Source organism: Rhinolophus sinicus, chromosome 14 (genome assembly GCF_057876585.1).
Source record: "Rhinolophus sinicus isolate RSI-liver-muscle chromosome 14, RSI-T2T, whole genome shotgun sequence".
NCBI lineage: Eukaryota > Metazoa > Chordata > Mammalia > Chiroptera > Rhinolophidae > Rhinolophus > Rhinolophus sinicus.
In genome coordinates, this window is record NC_142514.1 from 149,266,077 (window position 1) to 149,285,291 (window position 19,215).

Sequence of the window (19,215 nt, forward strand, 5' to 3'; positions counted from 1 at the left end):
TAAACTCTGATACTGAACAATGGCAGGTGACCTCCCGAGGGAGTATTTGTACATGACGTCAGTGGAAAGCCTGTGATGATAGGATGGGCAGAGGGGCTTCCACCAGCCATCACCACAGCGGAGACTCAGGGGAGTCCAGGGTAACCCACTGACATTTCTGTCTATGAATTGTGAACCCTGGGAGCTGGTACAAAAATAGAGCCTGCTCCAAAATGAGGGGGAAAACTGAAGAAAGAGATGTAAAGTCAGTGATTGGGTCCATCACGGCAGGTATAGGAAAATTAGGTTATTGAAAATAAGGAATTTCATAAAAACGAGGAAAAATAAAATAATAATGCTTTTACCTCAAAAAAGAAAGAAAGAAAGAAAACAGGGAAGAGAAGGCCAACTGGATCACTCTTTTCTCAAGTGGCTAAGTGGTTTTACAGGAAGGGTGGTGGTGATGGCTTAAATCCCTATCTGTGGGGGCACTGAAATAAATAAGATTACTTTTTGATTCTAGGCTGCTACTTCTTTCTGGGAAGTATAGATGATTCTTTGGCTGAAGGCTTTGCTTTGGCCTAGATGATGCTTCTGCTTTTCATAACTCGTTTGTGTAACACCTCATTGCCTACAGAGTACTTTATCATTGATCATTTCATTCTGTCCTCATCGTGCCATGAGGTAGATTCTGTTTTCCCCATTTAACAGGTGAGGAAACTGAGGCCCAGACACATTAATGGCTTACCCAAGATATTTAGCCAATAAGCGTAGGGGCTAGGAGCCCAAATCTTCTGTTTCAATATACTTTTTTATATTACTGCAAACCACCACCAATTACAAAGGTCTCTTAAACCGTATATTCAGTCTGCCTATCTCCTGTGTGAACAAATCTCTCTTTGCTTGTATACGAGTTTTTAATTTTTTTCTAGGACTAGAACTCCAAGGCACTGGGAAGCAAAATTCCCAAGATGGCCGTTGTTTCCCTGGTTAAAAGATTAGAATATTTTATCACTGTTAGAAAAAAATATTTTTTTTATTTTAAAAGCTCATGACAGCCCCTCAGTGTGACTGCCCTCTTCAGTGAAGGACCAGCGGGACCCAGGATGCCAGTTCTTTCTGTTGTTGTTCGTGGTTGTTGGGCTTCACACTGTGAATCACTGATAGACTCGTTTAGTCCATTCCATAATCATTCATGAGCACCTGCACGTGCCAGGTGCCACACGGAGGAGGGGCCTCGTACGGGACACGCAGCCAGTCTCCGCCCTTATGGAGTGTCACGGCTACTGAGGAGACATACTTGAAACAGTAATCACACAAGAGGTCACTGCAAAGTGTGGTGACTGTTAGGAAGGAAGAATATCGAATGCTGTGATTAATAGGGAACAGATAGGCTTCCTTGAGGAGTAACCCTTACTCTGAGAGGCAGAGGGTTGATATGGTCATGGGAAGAAGAGAGAACATTCCAGAAGTTTATGACTCTGGGGTATGAAAGCAGTAAGTGAAAGTTGGTAGATAGTTCTAAAGGCAGAGCCCACCAAGTCCTTGGAATAGAGTCCAGAGATAACGTTTCATGTATGTTCAGGATTACACATAATAGTCTGAGCGGTTCAACTGGATTTGGCCTTTTCCTGATGAATGAAAAGGCTTGGCTCAATAGATTGGACTCCAACACGTGACGTCAACGGTCCTGAAATAAATGGGAGGCCTGGAGGGAGTCAACACCCTTGGGCCTCTTGAAAAAATAATTATATTTTAGAGGGCACGAGTTGGGGCTGAGAGAAATTAGAATTCATTCAACAAGTATTTTTTAAACACTACATGCCAGCCACTGTTTCAGGTGTTAGGGATTCAACAGCAAAGGAAACTAAGTCCTTATTTTCATGAGCCTCCATCCTAGTACAGAAAACAAGCAATAACCAGCCAAACAAGTACACACACATACATACACGCGCAGAATGTGAGGTAATGTTAAGGGCTAATATGGAATAAGGATCCTTCTTCACAGTTGAAAATTACTTGCTCTTTAGATTTTAAAAGTATAATTTCAGAAAATAATATATATATTTATGTTTCTGGCTTGTGTATTATGACTTTAAATGATGTGTATCAGATAATGCCAGCTAAAGCTGTACCACTATTGTGAAATTGTTTTACTAAATCATAACGTCAGTCTCACTTGTTAATGTCACTTCTACTAGTCCTGTTACAAATCATTATTTTGCAATAATATGCAAATGAGTTTAATGTATAGAAATGAATTCATGGCAGATTGTGAATAGCACATGTATTTGATTTTAGTGGAAATGTGAGTGCTTGAACTATGGTTCTTGTGCTAGAGGAAGCAGCAGATCCTTGATGGGGAAAAAAAAGGTGATTGATTAATTGAAATGGGGAAGAATTAACAAAATTATTTAAAGCATTTTGACAATGTCTCAAGCACCAGTTTCCCAAATTATATAATATATTCTGTGTTTTGCAAACACAAAGTGCTATTACAATGAAGGTGTAATGGCACTTCAAGACCAACGTAGTGTCACACTGAAAAATTTGTAGCATGAGAGTGGGTTCTTTGGCTCTAAGACTTTTCATGGCTTCTCCGACTTTAATTTTACTCTATTTTTGTTCCAATTATAGGAAGATTTAAAGTCATCTAAAATAAATGTGTCTGGTATGTTTAAACAAATGTGGATATGCTATACGTAAAACTTAACATCGAATATTAGCATGTTCATTTGATAAGGAAGCCAACAAAGTGAATCATAATCCAGGGTCCCTAAACAGAGTCACCTTTGTGAAGTCACTAGAATTCACGTTTGGATTCACTAGATCTTTGTCTACATACAAGCATGCACGCACATTTCCCCCTACTTCTTTGTAATGGCTTAGGCGTATTGGAATCATGGGGTTATAGATAGTGGTGGCAAAAATGAAACACATTAATGAGGTGGGTGCAGTGCTTCCCATTTGTCGTTAGTGATTTCTTTTATCCTCATCACAGCCCTATAAGGTACATCATTCTAGTCCATTCTATAGTAGAGGTTTGGAGAGATTGATGTCTTGCAGCTAATCAATGGCTGTGCTAGGTTTGAACTCTCTGGTGTGCTATCTCCCAACAGGAGATAAGGCGCAAAGGATGCTTGGGGAGCAGCAAAGCGAAGAGGAGAACCCCGTTTGCCGAGTCTTCAGTCTAGGGTGGTCTCCGTTAGTTACCACTGTTCTGGAAATTCTCTCTTAAGTTGACCACATAGGTCATCATTGCCACCACTAAAGACTCCGTCATGACTCTGCCACCCTTAGCACTAGTATTACCAGCAGCCGTAATAGTAGTGATAGCCGTATCTTATCTTATTTAATCCTCTGACGTAGCCGGCCCAGTGGTAGGCAGCCAGCTGCTGTTGGAAATAGGATTCAGATCCAGGTCTGTCTGCTGATTCCACATCCTGAGATTGTAACCAAAGATTGTGGTCCATTTGTACCCAGTGAGTAGCCTGTTCTGTAGTCTACAGCGGGCTGTCATCACTGAGGAGCTGAAGGCTGAACACTCCGGGGGATGTGCGCCCCCTGCTGGCTCTGCATCGTGTATCAACCAGATGGCAACATTTCCCCAAGTCGGTGGTTGTTTATATTGGTGGAGAACCAGCAAGTCAGTTCCTCTCTGTTACCTTTGGCTCTGCTAGAAGCTAAGAGAAAAACAACAGAGGGTGAAGAAAGGAAGATCTAAAAAACTAAGACTGTTTTAGAAGTGGTTAGTACTGCTTGAAAACACACTTTCTACATGATTTCAGTGTTGCATATCAAAGGACTTCAAATGTTAAGTATAAGATCCTCCACTCATGGTGGGCTATTTACAAGTGCCTTGCCCCTAATCAGGGCCCAGTTCCTGGAGACTGCGTGAGGCAGCTGCCGCATTAGACAGATGACAGCCTGGTCTTGGTGAGCTGTAAGCGGGAGCCTGTGCGTGCATGGGGAGTGGTTTTCCTGATAAAGCCCAGCGGAATTCCTCTACCCCACCCTGGGACACGGCAGGTTCCTCCAGCCGCCCCCCTTCGTCCCCAGCTCAGCCCAGCCACATCCTGCTCCACAGCTGGCAAACCCCTGCCTGTTCAGACTTCCCCGGCACAAGGTTGTCTGTTTGATGTTGTCGTGGTCTGGACGGCAGAACAAGGGGGACTATGTGCAGAAAGAGTGTGAGGGTTTCGCGAGGTCGGAGTCACACGGCCAGAGAAGGGAGAGCTTTGGGATGGCGAGAGAGGGACAAGGACATTGTCTCTTTAGGTTTTGAAAAAGCACTGTCTCGCTGAAGAAGAAAAGTTCCACAGTGTGGTACAGGAACAAACGAGAACAGGGAAAGCACACTCACGTCCTAAGAAACACCTTTATGTGTGAGAGCAACACTGACCACCACTAGCTCTTCCTGAGCGGGGTTATAAGCACGGCGTGCCCAGCGTGTTGACACAGGTACTGTTCTTATGTCCCGTCTATCAATGAAGGAACGGAGGCTCCGAGACACAAAGGCACATTTATCAAGACCCGCAGCCAGGACGTGGCTGTGCCAAGGTTGGGCTCCACTCTGTATTTTTAACCACTTCACTGTAGTTTTGAAGACACAAAAAATTACTTAAACATAAAAGCAACTGCCTTCCAAAGTATGAGCTCCCCAATCACAGGCTGGATGTGCAAGGTCCTTCACCCTGGGGAGAGCATTGGGCTGGGTTTTCTCTGAGCTGCTTTTCCGACCTGTGGTTCTGGGAGTCTTCTCCAGGTTTGGGGCAAGGCACAAGAGAAGCAAGGAATGCTCCCACCTCGACTTGAGAACTTCTCTCTCCTCGTGCTCTTGTGACAACATGTTCATTCTCATGGAATGAGGAGGCTGATACCTGAATTCTTACCAGTGATGTGAGATTCGGGGCAAATGACATCACGGCCCCACCTTCAGTCAGTCCAGGGGACACAATAGGACTAGTCTCACTGTATGACTGTGGCAACTACAGTTAGCTACATCCCTGAACCTGTTAAGTACGCCACAAATGTTTTTGAACCAGAGTGCCTTGTGGGAATGTAGCAGGAAATACAGCCAGACAGACGGAAAGGATTTGGCTTGGGAGGTTCTGCACAGCAGGTGATTTCAACACTATTGAAACTCAGGTGGGAGCCAGAAAATGTTTTTAAATTAAAAAAAAAATTTTTTTTTTGAGTAGGTAGTAAATTCATACGTGGTCAAAAGTCTTAAACAAATGGAGGGAGACTTCTCTTCCTTCTAATTCCTATTCCACCCCAAGTAAGGAACTGGTTTCTTGTGAATCTTTCCAGAGATCTTAATACATGCAAAGCAGAATACGAACATATATTCTCCCACCTTAACCCCCTTTTTAAAGAGATGGGATCTGACGTGTGTGTCAGCAGATGATGACTGGCAGGTTAGAGAACGGGCTGGTGGTAGGGGAACGTTACTGGTCCAGGAAATGGGTGACAGGGACCAAACCAGGGCACAGGCAGTGGCCGAGGGGACAGAAAATAGTGAATGTCAGAGGGGAGAGACGTTGTGTGGATGACATCAAAAGGTGATGGGGAATAATTACTTGTAGAAGGAAGAGGATAATGCAAATGACTGAGTTTTTGAAAGCGAGGATGGTATAATTGGAAGAGTCATGGAACGTAGAAGGAATCACGATTGCCTTTGTGATAATGCTATTTCTTTTTTTGTCCTCAAAAGAAACCTGTTGACATGAATATTGGAAACAGAGACACTCAGAGAGTTTAAGTAATAGCCCAGCACCCAGCTCATAGATGGTGGGGTTGCATATTTGAACTTTGTCTGAATCCAGAGCCCATGGTTTGAGGAATTTGGGGAAGGTTGCAACAATAACCAATATTTAGGGAGATCTTCCCATGTACCAAGTGCTTTCCCATGTATTAATCTCACAGAGAATGATACTTATGTATTAGTTTGGTGCAAAAGTAATCGCGGTTTAAAAGGTTAAAAATAATTGCAAAAACCACAATTACTTTCTCACCAACCTAATACCATCCCGAGAAGTGAAGAGGCCAGGGCTTGTTATCAGCTCACAGGGGGCAGCCAGTGAAGGAAGGTGATTAGGACATTTGTAGAAAGAGCAAACCAAAGACACTTGGCTTGGGTTACATGGGAGGAGAGAATTCCTGAAGGGTGCCCAGGCTTGGGTGATGGCAACTTCTCAGCCAGGAGGCAAGGGATTTTGCCGCATGGAATGTCCTGGTCTCTATTTCTAATTGGCTAGAACAGTGGAAAGCATGGAACCTCCTGGATATGTGGGAGTATGTCATCAATCTTCACCGCCTGAAGGAGCCCCAAGTTCTCCCCTCTAGGGGAGTGTGGGCACAGAGTCCCAGAGAGCAGTTTCCAGGCTCTCGGCTTCACGTGGAAAGGTGCTGACTTGGGTAGTAGATGGCCATCAGCTGCGACTAGTTGGCCGTCAGCTGTAACCAGTTAGCCATTAACCACTAATATAACTGCCGTGGCTGTGCTGGTTGGTCAGTCGGTTGGTTGGCAGGCAGAGAAGCAGACAGCAGGTTGCAGGTCGGGTGGATCCTGCCTCCAGTGAGACTATAGTGGTATGACTCCCCTATCTATGGCTCCATGGGTGTTCCTTTTTGGCCTAGCCATATCGTACGTTCTTATGTGGGAAGCAGGAGCAGAGACCCTGTAGGCCAACCCACAAGATAAATGGCGCAGCGAGCAGGGTCCCCCGCATGACAGGGAGCCTGCACTGAAGTTCTGCATATAGATCCTGCAGATAACCTTATTGTTTTCCATAAAGGCAATTGGTCAGATGTAGGCCCAAGGATGATTTAATCTTCGTATCTTTATAGCTTCTTTCAAAGGCCTAAATGCACAGGTCAGCTAAAATTCTTTTGTTAAACCACAAATCCTCACTTTGGTTTGGAAAATGTGACCAGCGTCACTCTAAGGAAAAGTGACATGCATGAGACCTCTGGCAGAAACCAGGGCAGATGGTTTGAATGGGGAGTAGGTTGGAGAAATAAGGAAATAAGGTCAGAAGCAAGGTTCAAGTTCCAGATTGCCAGCAGGGTCCTTGCCTGTATCTTGGACTGGATGGGGAAGGACAAGTTTCCTCTGGAGAAGTTTCCAAGCCCTGCAGTGGCTGCTGAGGTGGTCGCTACATCTCATGGTGGGGTCCTATATTTATGGGAAATGACTGTTTGGGCACATCTGGTTTCTGTCCTCTACTCCAGCTCATGGCGTGTGTGTGGATCTCATTAATAGTAAACCTGCAAACCTGCATCTGTGCAGTTCCCTGTGGCTCACACAGAACTGGCATGTTTACTGTTTCATTTGACCTTCACATTGAACCCTAGAGATGAGCAGACCAGGTGTCATCCCTATGTTCAGAGGAGGAAGCCAGGGCCCACATAGTTAAGCAGCTTGCCTCAGGCCACACAGCTCAAAACCAGCAGAGCCTGGATTTTAACCCATGTGTTGTTAATGTCTGCATCCCATGCTTAGAATAAATGATCAGAAAGCACACTTGCCCTCCCGGTTCTCAGAGGAAGGCTACAGCTGGCCTGATGGCTGGCTATATCCAGTGTTTGTTTCTCCCAGGTTTTTCTCATACATTTTACCCAGTGTGGCCTTCCAGTGAGACACGGGAGATAAGTGCCTTCCAGTGATGGAGGCGACGTTGCACTGTGGTATGCGTGGTTTTCCCACCCTGTCCTGTATGACTGCTGAGCTGTCGTGTCAGCTCATACGAGCACCTCTCACAATAATAGTGGGTGGTTTATTCTCAGCATCTGAGCTGCTCTGGACACTCACCCTCTTCATTACCACTTGGGGATGAGGCAATTGAAAGCATCTGGAAATCTGGGTTTTATAGATATTTCACAGAGGCCCCAGCCAGGCTCCATCTGCTTTCCTTGGCAGGTCAGCACCACACCCGCCTGCCTTCCTGGTTGCTGTCCCCGCACTCACAGTGGGCTCTTCCTTACAGCTGCACTTCTGTGGGGACGTTGCACTTCTTTCTAACAGCAGCCCCTCTGTGGAGATGATGGTGGAGGTGAGAGGTGGGGGTGAGGGCAGTGCATCCTGGTGTGAGATCTGGGAAGGAAAGACTGACTTGCTCCTAGTTTCTTGTTTTCAGTGATGTTTCTTTTGGAAAGAGCACAGGGAAGAAATGAAGTGGCACTGGGGCTAAATAGCCAGGACAGGGCTGGTGCTGGGGCAGGAGCCCAGGCAAGCCCTTCCCATGCAGGTCACTCTCCTTAGCTCAGCCCCGCAGTCACTCCCCACCCTGCAGGGACTAGGGGTCATGACAGGTTGCCCAGACTGCCTTGGGGGTGTCTGGACCAAGAGTCCTGGCAGGAGCATGACAGGAAGCCAATGTAGGTGATTTGTCCTTGTTGTGTTCCAACTTGTACATTATCATCCCTTGACATGAGTGATTTGTCTTGGTTTCTTTAAATTCCTAAGTGGATTATAATTTTTTCTTGGTATTATATGACAGCAGTCATTTTTCAAGGTTTTAACTACGTTCTTCAAATACCTGGAATTTTTGGAATAAATTTAGGAAAAGACCGCCATCTTCAGGCCAGACAGTGTAATGCAGTGTTCGAGGGAGCTGCCCTGATGCCAAAGAACCAGCAGATTTATAGGGCTTTTCCTTCCTTTTCCACAAAAAGTGAGCTGCCTCATCAGAGGTCTCTGGAGGACAATGCATTGGCAGTCCTTTCAAAAAGAGAGAGCGAGGGAAAGGGAGAGGAAGAGAGACAGAGAGAGAGAGAAGAAACAAAGAAAATAAACCCTCAGTGGGAGTTGTGTTATTCTGGTTTGTCTCATCTGTGATGATGGCACCGTCCCAGGCTCCCCAGCCCCACTTGCAAGCACAGTCTCCCATGCTTCAGAGTGGACTCTGATGAGCGTAAGGGAAGAGCAGGGGCCAGATCACTCCACGCCCCGTGTGCCCCCACCTCAGCCACCCTAGTTTACAGTAGCTAATGGCAGTGTCGGAACCATAGGAATCACCCTAATGTTTCTGAAATTTTCTTCTCTTAATTTCTGCATTAAATTTTAGTATTTCCATTTTGTTGCTGTCAGAGGGATAGTCTTAGTTTCAAATGATCTCATCTGAAGAAAAGAAACATTAGTTGGGAAAATAATAGTAATAATAAACTACGTGCTCGGCACAGCATTATATATTTCCTATGCATTATCTCATTTAATCCTCGTGACACTCCTTTGATGTAAGCATTATTATTGTTATCCCAGCATTATGGATATGGAAACTGCAGCAGAGAGGGCTAGAATCGCCCATCCTGGATGGCTCAGCGAGGCAGTGGTGCCATCGCCAGGCTTTAGACCAGACCCGTCTGACTCCCGAGTCCAGACAGCTCAGCCCTACTCCCTCAACGGCAGAGAGAAGGAAAGCCAGGGACTAGGAGAAAAAGGAACCTCTTAGAACAGCTTTGGGGGTGGAGGAAATGTGAAATCCCGAGGGTAACTAAATAACCCTTTGCAAGTAACTTTGTTGAGTTTTTAGGATTACATTCACCTTTGTCCCTGCTGTGAAGAAGAACTGGAGGAATTACAGCAACAAAAGGAGAAAATGTGCATTTCTCCAAGTCAAAATAGAAGTCAGCATACTAAGATCATGTCCGGTGCTGCTGAGTGGTGGGATGTTTTGATCCAGACAGGATTTTGCCGGTGTAACATTGGTCTTTCTGGTGAGCCCTACAGGCAGACAGGGATCCCAGCTTCTGCGTGGTTGTCCTGAGTATTTGAGCTGTAGGAAGGCTCTGTGATCTGACCAAGTGCCTTTTGAGTCCAGGGAACTGGTAGCCAACCTCGATAAACATCCTGAAGCACGACTCTTAATATTTTTGTTCCCTTTAGAGTTCTTTCCCTGCCTCAAAAAACTCCATGATGTTTCATGATAGGTTTTGATTGGCTGTCTATTTCATTTAATAAAGTAATAAACCTGCTTTACATATAAGCAAAGTTGAACCGCATTCATGGCCTATAGAAAAGCAGCAGGCCACTGCCCCAAGTTTCCCCATCTCCCAGCTTCTAAGGGACAGCTGCTTACAGCCCATCAGCCGTTTCTTCATGTGTTATCTCTGTATTTCTAAATTACATGCTAATATATCTCTATCCATCAATTTTAGACTTTTTTTTTTTATTTCTTACTATGGAAACTCAGGAGTTAACTCTAAATTTAGCACTTGTCCCCCACCCCTTTTACTTGTAACCCTCCCAATGTGGTTATGTCACAATTTTTGGTTTAACATTCAGTGTTTATATTGCAAACCAGTGTAAGTTTTGCACACAGTGTGGTTAATGTGTGATCTATTAGAACGATTTCTTGATTGTGCCATTTGTTTTTTGTAGGGTTGTGATTGCCTCTTATTTTATTTGTTCAGTTTTCACATTACACAAATTCATCCTCAAAATTTCTAACAGAATTCTCAAACTCTCCTCCAGGTGGTCACATAAGGCAGGGACTCTCTCAGGTCTGTTGGTGACATTCCTCCAGGAGCTCTGCAGCTCCTTGCCCACTCCGCACTGGCTGCTCTCCAGGTCAGCAGCCCAGCTGTTGGTCAGTGTGTTCCTCTGTCTCCTCAGTTAGGGCCCCAGCTTTTTCTTTTTTTATTTACTTCGTCATTTCATGAACGTATGCTCTTGTGGTTACCTGAGAATAGTTGAAAGGAAGGTCAGTTTTCTGAAATCTTACACATCTCACGTGTGATGGATAACCTGGTTTTCGTCACAGTTGCTACCTTCAACTTGTGTAACTTGATTCACATTTCCAAGGTGAGTTCCACAGATGTTCTCCTTGCTAATGAGTAACACTGCATGTGTAATGCTGGAGAACAAAGTCATCCATACGGAAAAGCAGGTAAATGCTGGTTTAAGTCATGTGATATGCAAAAGTGAGGATTTTGACTGTCTTTAGTCCCAGTCTTCTCTATAGGAATCTTTGAGAACATGTATGTTTATATATGGGCAAACAAATGATTCTGACTCTAGAGGCAGTGAGCTAGCTCCATACAGTCCCTCTGTAGGGCCTATGAAGAGAGGGGCTTTGTACTATTAGCTCATGGATTCCCTGTACGTAGCACAGTGCCAGGTGTGCTGGTTTGTTCTGAAATGTATAAGAGAAATAAGCACAGTGAGTACCTTTTGTGTTGTTGTCATTGATTTCTTGATAATCAACATATCTACTGAGTGCCTTTGTAAATGAATGGAAGCCAGTGTTAACCCCTATTTTAGATATTGAGGAAATTGCCTTGGGCTTTTAGTACGAATACATGACTCATTGACATTCACCCTATTTCTGCTGATATATTACCCCAAATATTTGGGGGTTTGGTGTTTTTTTTTGCAAATATTTGTTTTCTGCCTTATAGAATAGAATTACCCTTTTTTTCTTGGTTTTGTGTTTTGCCTTCCGTTTTGGGAAAACCACCACTGCTGGAAAGAAAATGGGATTTATTTGGGAAGGAGGGAGGTAAGTAAAGAATCCACCCTAGCCTTCTCTCTTTAGAAGGAGAACTGGTAGGATGGGAAGTTGTAGTTAGAGCCTCACCAAGTGGTTTTTTGATTTTTAATTTCATTAACACTTGAACCCAAACATGTCAGGTAGATTTTGTTTCTTTTCAGCTTTCTGGATTTGGGGGCAAAGGGACTCCTGACCTATCTAGGTTGAATTAAGGGGAGAAGGACATCTGTTTGTCTCACTACTATGGTCTCCAGGACACCTTCTTTAGTCTTTTGTATTCTTAGAAACAGAGTCACCTCTTGGCAGGAATAAAGCCACTCAGATGCCAGCAGTCAGGGTTGGGTTTAAAGTCACCAGCCTTGGAGAGGCAGGGCCCGATTTCCTTTGGCAAAGACAGTGTGCCCCATCTCAGTTCACTTGAGCCACTTGGGACAAAGGTAATTTCCTCAAAATAGAAACGTTTGAAGGCTCTATCTGATGTATCTGTGAATCATGATTGATGTTTGTCCCAAATTCTAATTTAACATCTTAGAGTTTTAAAATCTCTATTTGGCTTCTTCCTTTTTTCTCAAATCAACTTACAGAAAAAGTAGATCTGCATTAGAAGGGTCCAGGCATTTTCTGCTGGGAGACTGTGTGGTTGATATTTGCAGCAAATGCATAGGCGGGGGCCCTAACAGATCCAAGTTTTATTCTTAACTCCACGACTATTCCGAGATGTGTGACCTCAGGCAAGTCCGTTCATCTTGAAGCATCTATTTCCTCATCTATAAATGATTCTAATAAAACCCACGTACAGTGTCGTTGTGAGGCAAGGATTACCTCAGGCACATGTAGAGAAAGCACGCTGAACATAACACTGAATGGATGGAAGTTCTTTTCCGTCCATCAGGCGCAGGTGAGAGGCCCACACCCCGAGCCTGTCATGGATGGGCCATAATCATGGATCTGAACAGTCACTCAACTTCACACCTGCTCCCGTCTCTGGGCTTACTTGTGTTTATTTTTTTTCTTTGCTAGGCAGAAGGGATAGCTGAAGCAGAAACGTTATTCTGCTCCTGCCCCAGGATCTAGTTAATCTCGCATAGTAATACACCAGCACATTAGTAGCCTCAGCAGCTACAACTTATTGAGCACTTCTTATATGCTAGGCCCTATGCCAAGCATCTTCTGTGCGTTATTTCCTTCCATCCTCAGATGTATTCTGTAGTGCAGGTATATTGTATCCCCATTGTCCAGAGGAGGAAAAGATTTCAGGTTTTTATCTGGCTCCAGAGTTTTAGGGCTTTGCACTCAACACCTTGCTTTGCAGCTGTGTCTTCATGGTTCCCATTGAAGTGTGGCTACTTCTACCCTCTGTGCGTTTTCCTGACCTCTTGACATGTAGCAGTCTGGGTTGTCATCCTTGAGTTCCAACAGTACCTTGCCAGGACCTTTCGATGTCGAGAGTAGAAAGACTTAAGTCTCATTGCTTGTTAACTTCACGCTGGCTCTGCTCTGACCTGTGAGTGGCTGGGGAGGCAGAAGAGCTGAGAACTTGGTGCTCACCTGACTCAGGTCCCATTCACAGATGTCCCCAAGGCTCTGCTTATGTTCCATTCTTTCCTATACACTCACTGTCCACAGCTGGCACAAGTAATGACAAATGGGTAGGGCTGGGAGCTTGCTGCAAGCAGAGGTTATTAGTAAGGGTTGGGGGGTAGACATACAGATGGCCAGTTGGTCTGGATACTGAAGGGGCTTTTGCCTGAGCTCCTGTCATGGTGGGTGACCAGAGAGTGAACAGAGCAGCCAGACACGAGGCACGACACCCTCATGCATCTTCTCATCTCACGTCGCCTTTCCCCAGAGTCTGTGCCCCCAACTTTGCCTGGTTTTTTTTTTTCTCCTTTTAGCCACTGATGAGACTGCAAGCTCCTTAGCAGTAGTGCCTCATACGTTTCTGTGGGCTTTTGTTTACTTGTAATTGAAAAGAGGATGTGACAGCACTGGAGAAAATGTACAAAGTGATCAAAGGCACGCCACCCGACCCCACCCCATAACCACACCTCCCTAGCGCAGCAATGGCTTTTCGTTATTTAATTTTCTTTTTCATTCTCTTCCAGCCCCGACATACTGTGTTCTTTCGTAGTCGTTTCCAGTCTCAGTCCTATCTGAAAGCCACTAGATAGCTGAAACAGGCTGGGTGCGTGTCAGAGCTTGAGAGGGTCCCTTTTTTGTCATTTCACCTGATACCTTTGAGGGATTTTGAAGCCGTGGTGAAGCTGTCCATCGCTCTGATTTTGGACAGGAGAGGGGCTTAGCCAGGCCCTGGCCACACCCCGTGTGTGTAACACTGCGGGCAGCTGGCATCTTGTGAAGGGGTGGGCCTTGTGCCCTTGGGCATCGCAGCCAGAGATCCACAGCAGGTCACAGATGTAAACTAGCACATCCTCAGGATATTTTTACAGGGTTTTGTGATCAAATGAGTTTGGGCAACTTTGGGTTATACAAAGTTAAAAAATGTTTCTTTACCACAGTGCTTTTAATATGCTAGTCTACACTGTGACTGTCAAACAAGAGAGCTTGATAAAAAGAAATGATAGCTACCATTTAGTGAGAGTTTGCTGTTTGTTGGATAGGAGTTCTAGTAAGCTCTTCGTAAGCAGTGTCTCATTTAACCCCGATAGCAACCCTGGGAAAGAGAGGCCATCGTTGTCCCCATCTTAGAGACTGGGAAGGCACTTGCCCAATGTCATAGCTAATTTGCAGTGGACACAAAGTTTTGTGCTTGAGCAGGCTGAGTCCAGACCCCATACCCTTAACCTGTATGCAGTACTCCCGGCAGGCAGCTGTGACCAAGCCTTCTTCTATTTGTGACTTGTCATTTCCTATGGGATCAGTAATCGGAAGGACACTAGTTGGAGAATTGCCAGTTTAAACTCGAGAAGTGAATAGGGGCTGCTAGGCGAACAGGGACATGGGGTTACGAACCCTATTGGGTTCTGAGCTTCCTGGAATCCCGGCAGCCCAGACATCTTTGTCTGGGGCACATCTGGTTGGTGTTACGGCCTATGCAGCAAGAGAAGCAGGTATGGAAGGTCTGGAGTAGAGAGTCTAGGCTAGTGCTCCCAAATTTGGCTGCATATTGGAATTTATCTGAGGAGCATGAAAAAGGACTAATGTTTGCCCTCGCTGCAGGGATTCCAGTTTACCCTGAGTGGGGCCCAGGCACTGGTGATTTTTAAATACTCCTTGGTAATTCTGCTGCAGCCTGGGTGAGAACCACTGGTTTGGACACACGCCTTTGTGATCCAGTTACCATATCTTATACCAAAGCAAGGAGAAGAAAGGATTTCCTGCGTAAGTTAAATGTCTTAACCAGGTTCTGGTGGTGTTGTTTCTTTCTTTTTGTGTGAATGAGTGACCCCGTGTTTGTTTGTTTGTCTGTGTTGTTACCAGCCCTTCATAGCCCTGTACCATGAATCCTCTCCAGGATCTATGCCCTTGACTCTAACTTGGCCCTGACAACCACGTATTAACCAGCCCTTATGGAGTAGTTTTAGATTGGTTACGAAGTGCACTGGTGAGAAAGAGGTTCAGCACTCTTACTCCTGCTGGAAGAAATATGTGGGTTCTGTTGCTCAGTGGGCTGCATCCATGCAGGTGGGGGAGCTGGCATGAGACGTGCATTCTGGGTGATGATGTTAGCTAACCACACACGTACTTAGTGGGCTCACACTGTAAGTAATGGGCTCCAAAGGGTACCGCTGTCATTTGCAGTTGAGTCAGGTGAAACTGGGTAACAGAATTATTTCTTGGTTTGGGAGTTGGGTAACTTAAGCTATTGTTTACTACTGTGTATACAGAAAGCCTTTTTTAGGCATTTGGGAAAATATATACCCTTGTCAATAAAAGGCAATGACTGTTTCACTATATTGTACATCTGAAACTAATAAAATATTATATATCAACTTTAATTTTTTTAAAAACTGACTGTTTTACCCTCAGCTATAATGGCTTTTCTTAACATCTTCATTTTTTTCAAAGGCACAGACCGTTGGCTATTCAAGGTGTAATTCCAGGATTTCAAGACTACTGCTCTTTATCCATTTCAAGATGGATGTCCCAGGTTGATCAAAGGGTTTGTAATGGGAATGTTTCTGTTGGTTTCTTACAGTACAACAAACACCTCTTCGTGCACATTGGGCATGCCAACCATTCTTACAGTGACCCATTGCTCGAATCAGTGGACATTCGTCAGATTTATGACAAATTTCCTGAAAAGAAAGGTGGCTTAAAGGAACTGTTTGGAAAGGGCCCTCAAAATGCCTTCTTCCTCGTAAAATTCTGGGTGAGTAAGACCTTGCTGTGATTTCAGTGGTTTTGTCTGAATGATCGCATCCGTTACATGAGTGTGGACGGAGCAGCACAACTGGCCGTGGCTTCACACCGACTGCACCCTCATGTGCGTCTGCGGGATCGCCGAGGGGTCACAGACTCGCACCTGAGGGGCTGTCCCCATGCTGGCCTTCTGGTACATCCCCACGATGCACCTAGGTGGCCTTTGCTGCCCATCTCAAAGGTCAAGAGATGGGCGGCCACTTGGGGCTTCAGGGCTCACTCATGCAATGATGAGAGGCTTCACAGATGGCTGGAATCATGATGGAAAACATGGGGCACTAAACCCTGTTTCTGGTTCTTCTCAGTCCATTCAGTAAAGTGACCTATAAATTCCACTGGAGCATAGGACCTGAGGCAAAGATGGGGCTGGGATGAAGATAAAGCTGTGTGCTTCAAGATTTTATGTGAGAGAACGCACAATGGCTTTGCCCAGCATGTGCCTCACGTGTGCTTTAGAAGAATAAGTGCAGATTCCCCAGCTGCTGGGGCTTGCTAACGTCTCACAGCCTCTGAAAGGAACTTTGCTCTTCCTTCTCCACTAGTCAGTCTCGGGCCAGGGGACTGCTGATGGGTCAGAGACATTAGGGCAGCCGTCAGTATTAATGTGTGTATACTGGGAGGCCAGGCATGCAACAGGAGACCAGGTGACCTACTAGCGCTGAGTGTTTATAATTCCTCAGTCTTTAGAAGAATAAAAAGGAAATTGCTCCAAACATCTGAGCTCCTTAGCATGACATTAAAGGCCCTAAGTGAACTGGTTCCAGGGTATTTTCTTTGCTGTCCATCGTGTGCCCAGCTTTTGTGTGTGTCTGGATGTGCTTTTCCCCCTTCTCTTCCTCTCCCATCAGGCCAACTTCTCCTTCCCTTGAGATGGTGGCTCCTTTATTATAGCACCTTCCTCACTTAAGCAGACCATTGATTTTTCTTTTACTCCCATCACGTTTTGTAGTTAATCAGTTCCCATGCTGAGTCTCAATCATTTGGATGTGTGTCCCACTCCTCCCTGGACTCCGGCTGCCTCTGGGGACCTTATTCATAACAGTGGCAACTCTTTATTGAATACCTGCTGTGGGGCTGGGAGCTGCACTCGTGCTTTACATGCATTTCCTCCTGTCCTCACAGTGGTAAGTGGAATTTGCCTCGTATCCAACTAAGGAAACAGAGACGCAGAGATTACAAACGACAAGCTACCGAACTATTAAGGTGGGGATCTGGGACTTGAAATTGGATCATGTTTGATTTTAGTGCCTCTGCTCTGTTTCCTGGCTGTTTCACATCCTTTGGCCCCTGGCCACAGGGTCCGTCAATGGAGGACTCTCCGTGTGTCCAATACCAAGCAAGTGCCTTACACAAAAAAAGCCCAACAAATGGGGAAACCAATGGATGAATTAAAGAAAAATTCAGGTTTTAAATTCTTTGGAGGGAAGTTTACTTATTAAGTTTAGTTTGCTTAGTTTCTACCATCCTTGTATAGTTACTAAATTTCCTTTTTTCATGCTTATTGAATTTGAATGTGGGAATACCCTTCTACTTATATTAATGTTCTTGGGATGGGTAATACATGTGGATAATCAGAAAAAGCAATAAGTCATTTCCCCTTTCTAAATTGGTGGCTGCCACCTAGTGATTTGAATGGTGGTTGGGAGTCAGTTATGTGATAACACAGCAGTTTTCAAAGTGTGGCCCGCTTACCCCTAGACAGTTCCTCAGTATCCTTTCAGTGGGTTGAAAAGGTTGAAACTATTTTTACTATGACACTAAGACATGATTTGCCTTTTGCACTCTGCTGATATGCACACTGGTGGTTTAGAAGCAATAGGGTAAAATTACTGAAGCCTTAGCTCAATCAGGCTGGTATGCACACAGGTTTAAAAAAAAAAAAAAAGAACGAATCACACCAAGAATGTCCTTTATGAATTTTACTATATCTTGAACCTAGAGTACACAGTGAAAATGAATGCAGTGACTCTGCCTGCCATATCAAGGAAAACCACTGGCAATATTTGTTGCCAAAGATAAAATTTGAGCTTTTAAGTAAAAATAAGAATTTTGGAAAACTTGTATTCAAACATGTCGGTGAACTTGACAGCTTCCCAATATGTAAAAGACTTTTCTGATGAGATCCACGGTCATATTAACATGTGATTTTTTTTTTGAGATTGTGCAAGATACGCCAATGGATTTTGATGTTATCAGAGTATGAAAGTTCATTGATATGGTTTTAGAATCCAGACTGCAGCTAACCTTTGAGCAACTTTCACTTGTCAAGTTTTGGCATAGTATCAAAGAAAAATAACCACAATTATCTGAAAAGCCTATTAAAATACTCTACTTTTCCAGTTACATATTTATGGGAGGCTAGATTTTCTTGTTTACTTCAACCAAAGAAGCATGTCATGACAAACTGAATGTAGAAGCAGGTATGAGAATATAGGTATTTCCATTAATCCACACATTAAATAGTTGTGCAAAATATAAACAATGCTACCCTTCTCACTAATTTATTTTTACTTTTGAAAAAGTATGTCTAATTTTTTTTAAAAGATACATGTTAACTTATAATGAGCTTATTATTTTTTCAAAATTAGGTGATAAATATTTAAAAATTTTTTCAGTTTGAATTTCCAATACAGCAAATATAGGTAGATATAACCTATAGAAACAAAAGCTTTTTGAGGTCCTCATTAAATTGTAAGATTGGAAACAGATCCTGAGATCAAAAAGTATAAGAATCATTATTGTGAAGGCTATAAAAAGAGGCTGTTCTACCCAAATTAATTAAAATTAATCAGAAAGTATAGGATATGATGAAAAGAAACCATTTTCAGTACTTCCAAATTAAACAGCATTGGTTTTTAATGATAATAAGTTTTTTTATAATTAGCATGTTATTTGACTATAAAGTGGAATGGAAAGTGCTTAGAAAGTTGTTTTTGCTTTGCTTCCAAAATTTCCCATTTTGCTTGGGATGATTTTAATAAATGCTTTCAGTGATGAGGCCCTTTAGTCATGAATCTCCAAATAATGAGGTCTAGATTGCAGATGTTTAGTGTGGTGCCTAGTATGAAATGTGCAAATTTAGAAACAATTACTCCGAATTAGATATTCGTTTACTGAATTAAGAGTTGCAGAATTAAAATTGAGCACTCCTATGAATACGATAGAAGACATCACTCCTTAGTATAGTTGTTAGTAGTACTTAACCTTTGTAAAGAAATTTAGTTGTAACTATGTTAAATGAAGAAAGACAATTTGAATTATTAGGTTTACAATTTGCTGAAATTTGAAATATAATTGGCTTCCTCCAATGTAAAAGTGAATTACTCTTAGAATATCTATCCTTGGTTATCAGTAGATG

The 19,215-nt window shown here is 43.8% G+C and overlaps 1 protein-coding gene across 7 annotated transcripts in view; it reads left to right on the forward strand.

Moving 5' to 3' along the window:
• TEAD1 (TEA domain transcription factor 1) overlaps window positions 1–19,215 on the forward strand; it is a 255,589-nt gene that overhangs the window by 199,562 nt on the left and 36,812 nt on the right. For all 7 annotated transcript variants that reach the window (XM_074336012.2, XM_074336015.2, XM_074336014.2 and 4 more), the window contains one exon: window positions 15,634–15,807. In XM_074336012.2, coding sequence (XP_074192113.1) covers window positions 15,634–15,807 — 174 coding nt within the window. The remainder of the gene's footprint in view (window positions 1–15,633; window positions 15,808–19,215) is intronic.